The sequence below is a fragment of the Megascapheus bottae genome, chromosome 21, assembly GCF_031878675.1.
Source record: "Megascapheus bottae isolate mThoBot1 chromosome 21, mThoBot2.hap1, whole genome shotgun sequence".
Lineage (NCBI taxonomy): Eukaryota > Metazoa > Chordata > Mammalia > Rodentia > Geomyidae > Megascapheus > Megascapheus bottae.
Window position 1 is genome coordinate 4,394,850 of NC_143529.1, and position 17,095 is coordinate 4,411,944.

General features: G+C 35.1%; 1 protein-coding gene across 2 annotated transcripts in view; it reads right to left on the reverse strand.

Annotated features, from left to right (window-relative positions):
* Nucleotides 1-17,095, reverse strand: part of Tmeff2 (transmembrane protein with EGF like and two follistatin like domains 2) — a 278,908-nt gene that overhangs the window by 113,796 nt on the left and 148,017 nt on the right. For both annotated transcript variants that reach the window (XM_090354514.1, XM_090354513.1), the window contains exon 5: nt 14,826-14,922. In XM_090354514.1, the coding sequence (XP_090210640.1) occupies nt 14,826-14,922 (97 nt within the window). The remainder of the gene's footprint in view (nt 1-14,825; nt 14,923-17,095) is intronic.

The window sequence follows — 17,095 nt, forward strand, 5'->3', positions numbered from 1 at the left end:
ATGCAAATCAAAACAACTTTGAGATTCTGCCTCTCTCCATTTAGAATGGCCATGACCAAGAAATCTAATAACAACAGATATTGGCAGGGATGTGACGAGGAGGGATCACTACTATACTATTGGTGGGAGTGTAAAAGTATTCAACCACTATGGAAAGCAGTATGGTGACTACTAAACATAGAGCTCCCCTACGACCCAGCAATCCCACTACTTGGCATTTACCTGAAGGTCCAAAAACAAGGACATACTAAAGCTATAGCACAATGATGTTCACTGCAGCACTATTTACCATAGCAAAGATATGGAACCAACCCAGATGTCCCTCAGTAGATGATTGGATCACAAAGATGTAGCACTTATATACAAAGGATTTCTATGCTGCCATCAGAAAGAATGACATCACTCCATTTGTAAGAAAAGGGAAAGACTTGAAAAAAATAATATTAAGTGAAGTAAGCCAATCCCAAAGCAATGTAAACTCCATGGTTTCCCTCATTTGTATTTTGTACACATCTATCACTCTCCTAGCAGAGGATTACACCAGCTCAAAACCTAGGTACATAAAGTCATATAGGATGAGACTAAATTAAAAGATCTCTAGGATATGGAAACAGGTGTTTAATCTTGTGTGATTGTTGTTCTTAATGTACTAAGTTACTTCTCTAGCCTTCTGTTGCCCTTTGGTTAATGTCATATTGTCACTGTATCTGACTTTGTTACCTGGTATATTGTATATACATTTATTTATTTATTTGAAATAGGATGATTAGGAGAGGGTGGGGGGAGGGAAACGGGAACAAAAAGATGAAAAGGGGTATCAATACATGAGAAGTAATGCAGGTAGTATCTGACAAATGGAAATATAAACCCTGTATACATTACCTCGACAATAAAACATAAAAAAGTAAAAAATTAAAAGACAAAGCATTTGCATAACAAGTGTAATGCCAGTATATCACTAAACAAGGAACAAAATACCCCTACCTCTGCCAAAATCAGGTCTTATTGTTCTCTCATATTTTAGATAAATTTGCTCTTGGACTACACTAAAATTATTTCTTGATAATATGTCAGTTTCATTTTACTACATTTAAGTGAATTTATCAAAAGTATAGATGAATTGAACAATGTTTTATTCAAAATTTTGGGAAAGTCCCTATACATACATATGTGTTATATAACATTTAGAAGCTATCACTTTGAGTTGGAAGATTTTTATTATTCCCTACTGTGGGATCATGTGCAAAATAGTACAATTTCAAGCTATTCTGCATGTAAGGACGTGTACTCAATGGACACTTTGTTGGATATGAACTACACAACTTGTGGGTCGGGACAGAAGGGGAAAAAAACGAGAGGGCTAGGGAAGAGACAGCACTAAAAAATTTAAATACCCCATGTGGCCACGGGGGCCAGGAGTTTGGCCTAGTGGTAGAATGCTTGCCTAGCATGCACAAAGACCTAGGTTCAATTCCTTCTCAGAATCACATACTTAGAAAGAGCCAGAAGTAATGATGTGGCTCAAGTGGTAGAGGGCTAGCCTTGAGAAAGCACAAGAACAGTTTCCAGGTCCCAGGATTGGCATAAATAAAGGCCTTGTGTGTTAATGAGCCCCAACTAATGAAATGTATTCAAATTTCATTTTATTTTGTCTGTTTTATTTTTCACAAGTACTAGTCTTCTCAGAGCTACATCTCTTGCTGAAAACCCCTCATGAGAGATCCTTCCATATTTCCCTATGTTGATCCCATGCATTAGTCCTTTTAGTGTTTTGATAAGTGCAAATGGATAATACTAAATCGTTTTTATAGCAAGTGGATAAATTATTGTTCTTAATCTATGAAATTATTCAGACATCATTAAGTGATGATATCTCCTAAATTATAGTTCTGCTCACTATGAACTTATCACTAAATCTTTAATAAGGACAAATAACATCAAATGTTATATCAATGAGAAAAATATTCTGAGTTTCAAGCAGGATTTTAAACATGAAGACTTAGTCTCTAAAATGGTTTATCTTGTGTGATGGTTGTTCTTAATGTACTATGTTATTTCTCTTCTTATTTTTTTGCCCTCATGTGGTTACTGTATCTGACTTTGTTACCTGGTGTATTGTATATACATTTATTTGTTTATTTGAAATAGGGAAGGGAAGGGGTAAAAACAGATGATGGGGATGAGGGAAACGGGGACAAAACATAAGAAGGGGTATTAATGTGTGGGAAAAAATTCACCTATCTGTAACTGTAATCCCTCTATACATTATCCTGACAATAAAATTAAAAAAATCAAAACCAACAAAAAATATCCAAAGTCATTGTAAATCAAAAAATGGCTAGATAAATGAGATTGCATTTGACTGCAGAGTATCTGCATAACAAAGGACACAGCTTGCAAGATAAATAGAAAGCTCACACATTGGGAGAAAATCTTTACTAGCTATACAACAGACAAGGACCTAGTGTATAAGAAATATTTAGAGCTCAAAAATTCAACCCCCCCCAAAATAAATCCTTAAAGAAACAGTAATCCCATTAGCCCACTTAAGGCTAAAGACTTCTCCAAAGAAGGAATAAGAATGGCCACAGACACAGGAAGGAATGTTCAATATCTTTGATCAAAAAAGAAATGCAAACCCAAACATTGTTTCTCACCATAATAATATATACACATATATAGTAAGTAAATATGTATCTTAAACACAGAAAATAAATGATATGGAAGGTGTGGTATCAGCTTTCTAAAGCCTATGATTTTTCTACTCTGTTTTTTTTTTAGCATATTCCAGTTTATAGTATGTCATTTTGATCCTTCCTTTTTACCACATGCTTAGCCATTCAGAGGCTTTATGTACTGTCTGTCCTACTTACTTCATGTAGCAGAGGACAGTCATAAGAACAGAGAAAATAGTTTGAGTATTATAATGTTTTTAAAACTTGGGAACATTTACTTAGGCCTGTCCCTTCATGACAGTCATGGATGAAAAGAAAAATACTTTCTCCAGTACAATTGCAAGAAGATAGCTTTCTAATTTTGAAGATAGTTATGCTATATTGTATAGTATGTCCCCTGAATATGAAATTGATTTAAATACAATGCTAGATATTAATTGTAATGATTCATTTTATGTGTCAACCTGACTGGGCCACAAATATTCAGACTTTTGATCACACATGATTTTGGATGTATGTGAGGATGTTTGGGGATTTAATTTATGGTTTATTTGTCCAAATGAAATAGATTTAATCTTCCATGCAAGTGAGAAGGACACAGTGAAAAGAAGCAGCAATTTCTCTCTACTTCTTCGTTAAAATTGGTGAATCATTTGCATATCAAAGGCAAAAAATAAATCTGCTAAAATATCAGAAATGTCAATGAAATGCATAGCAGCTCATTGATGTGGGATACATAGATTAGCTTCTACTAAATGGAAGGGTTATGTTTGTATATCTGCTTCTCTTAGGACCAAGCAGTAGGTCCCAAATCTATCTGATTTCTTTTGAGTTGAGAGGTAACATATTCCTCAGTTGAGTCTATTAGTCTGGTAGGTTTACTGAGTGACCTGAAAAACTGCCACTTTTGAATGGGATCCAGAATAAGAAAGGCTTGGGTTATCATAAAAGCTGTTCTTTCCATTTGAACATAATATCTAGCAGATCCAAGGCTGCTAGAAGTGTTATTTATAGATGAGAATGCTACCCTGAGCCATTGGCAGGCCCTATAAAATCACATTGTAAGACCTTAGCATTTTGGAGCAAAGACCTGATCATTCTTTTTCTTTTGAGGATTGCTCTTGTTCTGTTATAGGTTTTCACAGGCTAATCTCAGGCCAGCAAATTACTATGTATCCTGAGCTTTCTAGCATGGATTGGATGTTATTTCTCCTACCAAGCCATACAGTTTGCTGTGCACAATAGCATATTCCATTATGAAATGGAAGAATCAGGCACTGTAACCATAAGTTACATGGAAACAAGGTGCCTAGGATCCATGGTCTCTTCCAGCCTGCATCTTTGATGTCATAGGGACAAACTCTGTGCTTTTAGAGTCCAAGATAAGCAGACAAATGATTCTGTGTAATATACACTAACCACCTGAAGGTGCAGAAGTATAGTTCTTTTTTGGATCCTTTCTGAAGGTGGGTAGGTATTTATTCACTCATCTCAGAAGACGAAATGGCAGGATATGTGGTTATTAGTATATACTAATTCATGCTTTGCGTTTAAGATTTGGCTGGATGATCAGGGATTTGGAGGGTACACAAATTTGTGTGTCTAAGACTGATGCAAGGCAAATAGTTCTGTGATATTTTCCATGTCAGTGTACCTAGATTTGAGCTAGAATTAAACTGCATGTTGCTATAAAGCATATTGTTTTTATTTCTTTGTTATAATTGATAGTGGTGCTATATTTGAAAGTTCAAAATATATGTAGACTTTTTTTTTTTGCAGTCCTGGGCTTGAGCTCAGGGTCTGAGCACTGTCCTTAGACTTTCTTAAGGCTAGAGCTCTAACACTTGAGCCTCAGCACCACCTCCAGCTTTTTTCTATGTATGTGGTACTGAGGAATCCAGCCCGGGTGCATTCTAGGCAAGCATTCTACCACTAGGCCAAACTCCCGGCACCAGACATTGTTTCTATGAAAAAAAAATCGCTACTATTTGTTAACATGAAGTCAAAATTTTATTTTACCTTTATATTTTTCCAGATAATATATCTGAATGTATGTTTACTATGGCCTAATATTAGTTTTTACTACCTCATGGAAACAATTTTTGTTGGTAGAGGACTCATTTTAAGATGAACACAGAGAGCAGAGTAAAATACTCTGTCAAAAATTTTGAAAAGTGGCGGTGAATGAAAACTTCCATGTGGTAAACAATCTTTAGAAGATCATCTGTCCCTTGTGTATCACCTTGATTCTTCCTATCACATTCATATCTTAGTGGTAAAGGGATGAACAGACCCAACACTCTCCAATTAGTTTTGTTTTGCATTAGCGGCTAGGAAATTCAGATGCATGTTTTCACCATTTCTTTTATTTCTGTTAATAGCCATTTAGACCTTCAGTAGTATTGATTTTTCAATTGGGTGTTGCATATAATTTTACAACTTGTTCAATCCTTATTAGATATCACACATTCTATTTTTAGGGGAAAATGTCTGAGATAGACTGATATGGACTGCAGAGAACAATTCACTGATTTGTGACTTAGATGAGCCAACACATACAACATATTATTAGTTGCAAGCAAACCACTGATGATTACTAATAGTTCTTATCCTATTTAATGCACCTCTGGGAGGACAGTTTCTCAGTAAACAATGGTTATGACTTAGAAAGCTATTTATTATAAACACTCTGATACACACAATGGATATGCTTTGGGACTATCTAGTTTCTTGGACTTCGAAATTTTTTAACATGTACTTGTAAGGGATGAGGATTAGTAGTAAACTTTTAGAGTACTGTAATCAGGCCAGTATCTCCAAATCAATTTGTCTTAAGAAATTTTAACTACTTGCTGGAAATTTTGAAAGAATAATCAGACTTTGGGCCACAGAAATCAAATCCAAACTAAAATATATTAGTAGTAAATTAGTAGTAAGTTATTAGCAAGCAACTCAGCCACAAGATTAAGTATAAATTTCTAAAGAGATGGTCATATTGATGTGAAAAATATGATTAGAATTTTATGAAATACACATTCATGAAGAACATATGTCTTCAGATTTTTTGTCTTGTTTATGATTGGCATTTTTAAAGTTTCTATATTTTCTATTTTCTTCAAAATTGATTTGATAAATATATACAACCCTTGTAATCAGAGAAAATAACCTGTAAGTCAAATGATAGAACACTTGCCTAAAAGTTCTGGATTCAATCACCAGTATTGAGAAGAAAGTAGAGAAATATAATTTCTGAGCAATACGTAGTATTCATACATAACATGTATACATATAAGTATGTAACTTATAAGATAAATGAAGTATAGATGTGGATGTCTTTCAATAATGGATACTATATATTTGTAATTTATGTCATTAAATATGTGTAGGATTTCTGAAGCTAGCCAGACTGGTTCAAATCTCATTTCTTTCATCTACTGCTGGCCCTTGGAAGTTTCGCTGGCCTCTCTGTGTGCTTCAGTTTTGTTTTACATGAACTGAGGATTATTAATATACTCAACTTTGTAATACTACTATGAGGAATAAAGGGTCTATAAATTCAGGCAGTTCATATGGAATTTTTTCCCCAGAACACTCACTGTTGACCTCAGTCTAAATATATATTGAGATTTCTAGTTATACTCTATGATTGAAGTAATACATAGGAACACATACATTTCATAATTCTAGACACAAGAATCACTGATTTAGTATATGCTAGAAACTGAGACACTTCCCCTCCCCAACAAGTCAAGTGAGAGAGTTTGTTGAATGACAAAGATAAACAATATAAAAAACAAAAGCAAAACAAAAAAGATAACCAAATTAAAGGACACTAAGTAAAAAAATAGTTAAATTAGTAGCAGAAGCACAATCCATTTTTTCTTTTTCTTTCCTTGCTTCTTACTGTCATGTGGTATTTCATTACTTTGACATAAAATAGAAATTATATGATTTATATTACATGGCCTACATAAAATTGTAAAAATGCATAAAACACACGGTAAAGTTCAGAATTGTTTATTTCTATATTTCTTGACACTTTACGCCAGATCTAAGTTTGTAGTTGTCATGCTCCATTAATCACTATGGAATAGCTAGCACAATTGAAACATGGAAACAGAAAAAGCCTAGAGACTTTCTAGAACTTAGTGAAAATGCAAATCCTTTTGAAGTGGGATCACAAAAGACCCAAGGTTTTGACCACTATGATTGATTTTCAAATTTCAAGATTATTTTATAGTTACTTTACATAAAGTATAGGCACAATTGTCCTATTTTGGAGGGTGGCCTAGTTGTTGGTTGCTGTTAATTGACTGCTCTGTGTTTTAAGTGCCTTTATCCATTTATCTTCCTAAGTAATATGTGAGGCTTTTAGCTTCAGTTTCCAAATTTGGTTACTGAAAGCTATTGTAGAGAAAACTATGGGCAAGAGATAGGGCATTTTTGACACAGGGCACTATCTAATGCCTTGTATTAGACTACCATGTAAATCATCTGAAAAATACTAGTTCAATCTATCTATAAATGGACTTATTAATTTAAATTCAATGTGTGAAAATTAGAAAAGCACAGGTTATTTCCTTTCTTGTTCAAGGTATGTGAAGAAATATGTAAAAGAAAGAAAAATAAATATACTCAAGCTTTCATATTTGGACATTACTTGGTCAGAAGGGATTATACCATTACATCTGAAATTATGAAAGTAGAAATATGTATGTTTCCTGAAATCTGGAGACCATTTGCTTCTCCACTTGAAAAATGTTTTAGACAAATGGAAGGCTTGACATTAAGAAAGGAATCTAGAGGAACAGGTGGCATTTCAGCAACATTAAGAAGGCCTACAGAGTGGGAGAAGATCTTCACCAACCAAACAATGGACAAAGGCCTCATATCTAAAATACATTCAAAAAATTGAATCACTCCAAAACTAACCTCCAAAGTAACAACCATCCCATTAAAAAATGGGCCAAAGACTTAAAGAGAGTCTTCTCTGAAGAAGAAACAAAAATGGCCTATAGACACATGAAGAAATGCTCAACATCTCTGGCCATAAAAGAAATGCAAATCAAAACAACTCTAAGATTCCACCTCACTCCAGCTAGAATGGCCAGGATCAGGAAAACGAATGACAACAGATGCTGGAGGGGATGTGGCCAGGAAGGATCACTACTACACTGTTGGTGGCAGTGCAAACTCGTTCAACCACTATGGAAAGCAGTGTGGCAGTGCCTCAAAAGGCTAAACATAGAACTCCCCTATGACCCAGCAATTCCACTACTTGGCATTTACCCAACCATCCAGAAACAAGGACATACTAAACCCACTAGCACAACAATGTTCATTGCAGCACTATTCACCATAGCAAAGATATGGAACCAACCTAGATGTCCCTCAGTTGATGAGTGGATCAACAAGTTGTGGTATTTGTACACAATGGAATTCTATGCTGCTGTCAGAAAGAATGACATCGCCCCATTTGTTAGGAAATGGAAAGACTTAGAAAAAATCATATTAAGTGAAGTAAGCCAGACTCAAAGGAACTTAGGCTCAATGGTTTCCCTCATTCGTCATAATCAGTAGAAACCTTGGGCTCTACTAGCAGAGATTTGCATTAGAGCAAATTCTTGATACATAAGGACATATAATGTGAAGCTAATTGAAAGGACCTCCAGGATACTGAAACAAAAGCCATACAATGAATGATTGTTGTCCTTAATGTACTATGTTGTCTCTCATATCCTTTGCTGTCCCTTGGTTATCTCATATTGGTATAGTATCTCACTTTGTTATCTGATATATTGAATTTATTTGTATTTGGATATTTGAAATTTGATAGGGAAGGGGGGAAAACCAAGACGGGTGGGGGGTGTGGGGGGGGGGAGGGAAACGGGTACCAAGACATGTGAAAGGGTATCAATGTATGTGAATTAATGCACCTTCTATCTGGCAAATATCATGTAACCCTTTTACTAATTACAATAAAAAAAAGAAAAAAAAAGAAGTGATAATTGCTGTCATTATGGGGACAATAAGAAGCCAATGGAGGAACAAAATCCAACAACCACAGGCCTTTTGGAACTGAAATGGTCTCAAAAATTAATCTATATGATCAACAAAAGCCTTGTATATTCTAGACTAGACATATTGGCTCTTTCTATTTCTCTTTGAAAACTTTTTTCCATTCTTGACATGAGTACACTCATATTATAAGCCAGTCCTAATTTTGGGTTACCACATTTACAGTTTTTAAAGTCAGGGGGCAAAAGAAATTAATTTGAAAAAAAAGGAAAAAAGGAGAAGGCTGAGCAAAAATTTTGTGAGGAATCAGCATCCTCTTTCCTTATACCATATACAATCTTAACTTCTCATTTTCACTAAGCAGAAAGAAAACCCAGTTGGTAACTTCTTATTACAACACCGTGTTTTTGATCCAATGTCTAGCACTAGTAGTTAAAAAAATCTGTTTTGGGTATTTTCCACAGGGTAGCTTAACATTCCCTATCAAATTTGCAACCTAACTGTACTAAAGTCAGCAGGACCTAATGTCTAATTTACTTATGTGTATGGTAGATTCCGGTGCCAAGGATCATCCATGGCCACTGCCCTCCTTCAAATATTCATGAGTTTCCACAGTCCAAAACACATTAAAGGTGGGAGAGATGCCAACGACATACAGTCTTCCCAGGGACAAGAAGCCTCCTCAGATCAAAGGAGCAAGATGTTAAAGACTTCAAAACAAACTGTCTTTATAAGAGATACTCACAAAAGAAATGCTAAAATCCTACTCCCTATTTCCAGTGATAATACATCAATGAAGATAAAGTGAAATTAAAAAAACCCCAAACTAGATGTGTAATCTCTTTGTGAACTCTCTCCTTTCTTACCACTGCAGTAGATCAAAAGGATACTACATGTTTATGGATTAGTACTGCAATGTTAGAAAACAGTATTAATGCCCTCAGAGACAAAATGAATGACAAATTAATAGCAATTAAACCAATATAATTTTGCTCATGGTGCCTGAGTGACGCATTCAGAATACAACAATAGCAAAGGGAAAATAACAATAAAGAGTTATAAAACACACCTATAAAGCAAATATATACACATACATATATATATATATATACATAATTTAAGTTGTTCCTTTCCGTTAGTTGTCATCTGTTGCATCTGCTCTTACACTTGTGTCCTTTTTCCTTGCTTTGATCTGATACCCTGGAAATATTAGACACCCAGCCAATTTCATAACTAGCCATTGCAATGATCAGACACAAGTATCAACTTGCTTTTTTAAAATACATTAAATCAAGTATCAACCTGAGGGTTCTGAACTACTTCTGACTGACAGGTCTAGCAGAAAGTTCCAAGCTAATTACTTCTAAGAAATAGTTCCCAGTGCAAAGAGTTACTACTGACCTACTTTGGTCTTACTGAAATAATTTATCAGGTAAGATAATTAAAAGAAAGTAAATCTGTTTCTAAAATGAACCAAGTACCAGAAATATTTGTCGAAACCATAAGTTGGTATTCCCAGTGCTATCAGATGGGACTTTTTTTATTCTGCACAGTCAATTTTATTATATTTGTCTTATGTATAAGTCATTTCTTTTCTTTACAAATTATATTTGGCAGGATGCATTTGAGAGTCTCTTTGATGTATAAGTGTGTTAGTTTTTATGCTTTGCAGTCTAGATATAAAGAGAAATAATCCTTTAAATCCTTTTCATTCCCTTCCCTTAACTCTTTCCTCATAACCAAGGAAACATAAACCTTTACCCTTTTACAGGTGATTCAGTTGCTTTGAAGTCCATCTGAAACAAAGGATGCTTCTGTGATGAAAGTAGATATACAAGAGTATAGGTCATTTATCTGCCTTAATTTTAACCTTCTTTTGGAATTTTAATCCAATTCTATATTTAGATAAATATTGTTGGCCGAAAAATTGGTAGCAAAATGGTTTATTTTTACTTATTTAAAAACAGTAATCTGGCTATTTTTTGATCTACAGCCTTGATATTTCCATAAGAAGAAAAATGCAAGATAAAACCTGAAAATTAAATCAGAGAACATAAACTTGGTCTTATATTAGATTATAAGCCATCTGTTTTCTCAAAATAAAAGCATTAACTGTTATGTCATTAGTATCATGACTTTATCAATGCCATCCTCTAATTATGATTTTCTCTTTTTATCAACCCTCCTTGTCCTCATTACTTTTATTTTGTTTATTCTTTATTTCCACTGTGACTTGCTCTTTAATTCAAAAATCCATCTAATTATGGAAAGATGATCAATTAACTTTACATTGGCTTTTTAATTCTAACAATATATTTATCTTTGTCTTGAATTTTCCTAAGTATTCTTGAAGAACTAACCCCCTCGGCAGATGTTGAGTATTAATTTCTTAGGCTAGGGTTAGAGAAAGATCGAAAATTACATTTTACCTTTACATGTGCATTATAGACACAAGAATATTGTTCTTTATTAGTATTTACTGATATCACATTATTACCTCATAATTCACAACTGAGCAAATTCTTATGCATGGAATTATGGCTGCTGTCAAAGGAAAACAAAACAAATTGCTGAGCTGTACCCTGTCATTACATAGAGATGCAATATTTTATATTCCTAAGAGTATCTGGCCATGGTTTTATTCAAAATCAATGATTTATCAAAGCTACTGATTCAGTGAAGATTATGTTGGTAGTACTACAGTCAGATCATTGCCTGAATTTTTTTCTCTATGTTATTTTATAGCCTCTTCAATTCCATGCCTCTTTAATTTCATTTATTGGGTTGTTCTTGTGTCCTTCAGCTGTTTCCAATTTGCCCTTCATGGTTATAACTGAATATAATATGTTAACATACAAAGGTAGTTATGTAAATGAAAATCAATGCACTCAATTTGGCACCATTCTTTATTGCTTACATTGGGCATTTTAAATACATTTTATTTAAATGCTAACAACTTCTCATTCTTGCCTGGGAAGTATAATGATCATCTTGGCTCTCTGCCCCTGCTGCCTTCTAATCTTCACAGCAATGGCCATTTAGCTTCATCTGTAAGTTCAGACTTATCCTGAATTCTGGAACAAATCTTGTCCCTAGGCTGGGAGTATTCACGATCTCCTAGCCAAAAGCTAATGGACACAGCATCAAGTCAGTCCTCATGTTGGTTTCATTTTGATCTCATAATTCATTTCCAAGGTATACACTACACTTGTTGCCATAACTAGTAACCAAAGCTTGACTTTCTGCAACTGTTCCACTAAGTAGAAATTTATCCATTTTTCCTATTTTGGCCAATAATTCATTTTTGCTGATTGATGCTCTATCTCTCCATGATCAAAACTCTGCCTCATACTTCTCCTTGACCCTTTTGTGACTAAACTCCTTGTTTTGAACTGCAGTTGCCTTGGTTTGACACAATTGCCCATTTCTGAACATTTCTGATGCAACAGGAGCCTTGAGCAAGTCTCTGGGAATGGCCTTTCCATTGTCCACCTGGACTTTTGCAAGAACACCAGAAGTGACATTCTGCCCACCTGGATGGCTTAGCATCTCTCTAACCAACAGCTCTAAACTGCAGGTCTTAGGAGTCACTGCATATAATTCATTGCCTGAAAAACCTACACGTCTCATTATAGCAGACATGACAGGAAGGAAGGAAGGAAGGAAGGAAGGAAGGAAGGAAGGAAGGAAGGAAGGAAGGAAGGAAGGAAGGAAGGAAGGGCTTTTCTAATTGCACCTTTGTTTGAATTAACATACCAACATCCTCCAGTTATTTTCACCTCATATCTTCAGCTTGACTTTGTCACTTAATCACTTCAAAACATGGGTTCCATTGTGTAAAACTAAGAAAATAATAGACTCTACATCCTGTAGTTAGAATTTACTGATGATAAGAAAGCATATAAATGACAAATCTCAAGATATGAAGCCAATATTTTTTACCTGATATTATACTCAAATCTTGGTACTTGCAAAGCATTTTTTTTTTAAAAAGTCATCATGTAAAAAGGGAAAACTAGGCAAAGGAAACTTACGGAACATGCCTGTATCTTTAAGAAAAATAACAATAACTTGAAAAAATACTGATGAAGATTCATTCAAAGATCTTTGAGCTATTTATGGTATTTGAAATCATTTGAGGAATTATAGAAAAGTCAGTGAGCTCCATTTCACTGAAATTCTGATTCATTAAGCTTGGGGTAGAACTAAGGAATTTAATATGCTTAAAAAATCTAAACTAAAGTAAATACTACATAGCAGTGTGTGGATAGAGGCTACCAGCAAGCATGAAGTAAATGGTGAAGAAGGTTTGGTGGGGGAGCATTTTGCACCACATACTGAGGGGCTAGGTCCTCATGATGCTCTCTCTGCCAGACACTTGTGGGCAATAATACTGGCATTCTTTGAGGTGGAAGGCGTGACTGTTTATCTGCTGATATGTTTGGATGAGTACGTGGTTCAGCAGCAGTGAGAGGTTGGGTGATACGAAATAAAAAAAATACTCTTGGTGAAACTGAAGATCAAATTTGGGAACCAAAAACCTTAAGTTATCTCTTGAACCTTGAGGAACAGACTTTTCTTTCAATGTGAACCATTCCTATAGAATTTGTCTGGGGTCTGTGTTTCTGAGAAATGAACTGAAACACGTGACAAAGTTTGTTTTTAATTGACTTACTGTACTGGAAACTTTAGGACCTACAGTGGATTTAAATTCCAACTCTTGTTTCTATCTTTTAGGAACTTGTCCAATTACCAAAATGCATGTGAACAAGTTTCAGTACACTACATGATGGGCAAAGTGTGCTATTCATTGTACCATTTCCTTCCCTACCCTTCCCTCCCCCCCCACCCCCTTCTCTCTCTCTCTCTCTCTCTCTCTCTCTCTCTCTCTCTCTCTCTCTCTCTCTCTCTCTCAAGATCTCTCTCTCTCTCTCTCGAGATCTCTCTCTCTCTCTCTCTCGCTCGAGATCCCTCTCCCTCTCCCTCTCCCTCTCTCTCTCTCTCTCTCTCTCTCTCTCTCTCTCTCTCTCTCTCTCTCTCTCCCTCCCTCCCTCCCTCCCTCTCTCCCTCTCCCTCTCCCTCTCCCTCTCCCTCTCCCTCTCCCTCTCCCTCTCCCTCTCCCTCTCTCTCCCTTTCTTCTTGATGACCAGGCATGGTTTGGCAGTAGAACTCTAACACTAACAAATTCAATGAAAAAACATATATGGTTAAAAAAACTAAAAGTAATTTGGATGATCTTCTATATTTGGGTAGCAAAAGTTTACAAATCATTAAGATAAAGTGCTGTTAAGAAAATACACCTCTAGTGGTGAAGCCAGTACCTGTGCTGATCTTGCGGCTCACATATTTGACAGGTACCTGTAAAAGTTGCTGAGTAGTAAAGGGAGAGAGAACTTGGCACTATAGGACAGTTTAAAGAACATTCTTTAAGTGTCTTGTCACTCCAACTTACATATACAAGCATATTCTCCACTTTAAGTGTCTGTGTTGCCTACACCTACCATCTTAGAAACCATATCAGCAACTTCCAACTGATAGATAGTATGAGGAGTTGGGGTAAATTTCTCAGAGAAGATGAGCTCTCACAAATGACACTGTTATTCTTTAAGGGAAGCTGAGAATACTTGGCTCTGTCCTCTCTACAATGAGATGAAGGCTGTCAATAAGACAAAATGCCTGGTACTTCTCAGATTCCAGTATGTTGAGAAAGAAATTTCTGTTGATCAGATACTCACTGGATGACCTGTTTTTTTAAAATAACAGTCTGAAGAGAATTAAGACAGTAAACACCCATTTTTTCTTGATAATGTTTCTTGAGAGAGATATGGGTCAATATGATTTCTTTTTCCTTCTTTGTGTTAATATTGACAGTTTGGGGAAGCTTTGGTGATATCTTAATGTATGTTAACAAGTAATTCTCTGGACAGATGACTGGCTGGTCCACATTTTAATCATGCTCCAGAAATTCCTGCTACTAGTAACACCTCATTTATGCAATTCGCCTGATAACTCAGAGTGAAAAAGAATGACGACATTTTCTTCCTTTTAAGAAAGGTTGCTGAATAAAAACAAGAAGCAAATGAATGACATCATTTTTTCATTTTTTTTTTAAGAATGAAGATATCAGCTTACCAGACATCCTCAGCATCTTCATCACATTCGGCACCAAACTGGCAAATATCACAGGTGGATGTCTCCTTTTGACTGGTTTCTCCAGAGCCTTCATGAACTATGGGAGAGGAAAACATAAAAGAAATGCAGGTAACTGTATGTTTGGTTTCAAAAACTCTGAGATGATTCTGTATAAGGATGCTACCTTAATGGCCTTGTTTGTTCCTGGGAATTTATTAAGCATGTTATACTCAACTCTCTTTCTGCTCCTTCTCCCCAATCTAAGGATAATCCTCACAAGCACCCACTGGGGCTTGAATTCAAGGCTGAGACACTGTCCTTGAGCATTCTCAAGGCTATCACTCTACCACCTGACCCCACAGCATCACTTCAGGCTTTTTCTGTGTATCTGATACCAAGGAATCAAACCCACAGCTTCATGAAAGACAGGAAAGCACTCTACCACTAGGCCATGCTCTGGACCTTTTTGTTTGTTTGTTTGTTTGTTTTGGGGGAAGCAATCTCCCCACTTTCATGAAAGCCTTCTTTTTTTTCTTTTTCTTTTTTATTATCAAGGTACTGTATAAAGGAGTTATGGTTACATTGCCAGATAGTGGGTGATTTACTTCTCACACATTGAAACCCCTTCTGATATTTTTGTCCCCACTCCCCTCCCCTACTTCCTCCCAATCATCTTGTTTTGCCTCCCTTCCCTTTCCTATTTCAAATAATCAAATAAACATATATACAATATACTAAGTAACAAAGTCAGATACAGTAACAATATGAGATTAACCAAAGGGCAACAAAGGAGAAGAGAAATAACATATTACATTAAGAACAACGATCACGCATGATAAAGCTCGTGTTTCCATATCCTAGAGACCCTTTCATTTAGTCTCATCCTATATGTATGTAGGTTTTGTGCTATTGTAATCCTGTGCTGAGAGTCCTAGATGTGTACTAATTATTACAAATGAGGGAAACCATTGAGCCAACTCTTTTATGTTATCTACTATTGGCCAATCAATTTTCATAAATCTTAGTCTTCTTTTTTTTTGCTTTTGTTTTATTCTTCTTTTAAAAATTCTTTTAAAAAGAGCATGTTTTAGGTATAATAAAGTAGGCTCTTTTTTCTATAAGAATTTTTAAAAGAAGAATAAAACAAAAGCAAAAAAGAAGAGTATATAGGATTTATGAAAATTGATTGGCCAATAGTAGATAACATAGGATTTATGAAAATTGATTGGCCAATAGTAGATAACATAAAAGAGTTATTTCATTAAAATAATTTCACTCTTCTCAATCCAGAGGAAAAACAATCTATTTTTACAAAATCAGCATTTTTTGTTCCTAAAATTTTGAATTTTTTCAGTGACTATTTTTATGTCAGCTTTGAAATTATTAGATGGGTTGTTTGGTTTTGGTACATATGCCCATTTTTGCCTTACAATTTTAAGCACTTATGAAGAACAAAGATTGATTATAAATCTTTAGAAAAATGAGTATCTTTTACAGAAATTTTTTGAATTGCACATAAACATTTCACAGAGTTAATCATGGTGATTTTCTCTGAAAATCATGAACATAAATTTTATTTTAAAATGTATATTCATCCACTAATGATCATTAGTGACAGTTACTACATGTTTCTGAAGTAGAGGTATTCAAATAAACTAAATTATAAAATCAATCTTTTGACATCAGAATACAATAGTGTCTGATACAGTGAGAAAAAGTTTCTACATTTTTGAGTGAAAGAAATGAGGAATGCTTTTGAGGTGATGAACATACTATTTACCAAATGAATAAAATATATAGTTGAACGAAATAAATACTTGCACTTGAAAATAGATTTTAAAAACGAAGTTTTCCTATAAAAGTAAATGCATTTGTGGCAAAGATCACATAATTTCAATAGTAAAAGGATTTGAAACAATTGTACTCAAGAAGCTGCAATCTGAGGACTGTGATTCAAAAACCAGCCCAGGAAAGCTAATCAGAGACAATCATCTCTAGTAACCAGCAAAATGTAGGAAGTGGCAGCGCGGCCCAAGTGGTAGAGTACCAGCCATGGGCTATTGTTACAATATTTCACTTTGTTATCTGATATATTGGATATATGCGTATTTGGTTATTTGAAATTGGATAGAAAAGGGGGGAAAACAAGATGAGGATGGGGGTGGGGGGGAGGGAAATGGGGACCAGGACATGAGAAAGGATATCAACGTAAGTGAAGTAATGCACCTTCCATCTGGCAAATGTAATGTAATCCTTCTATTAATAAAAAT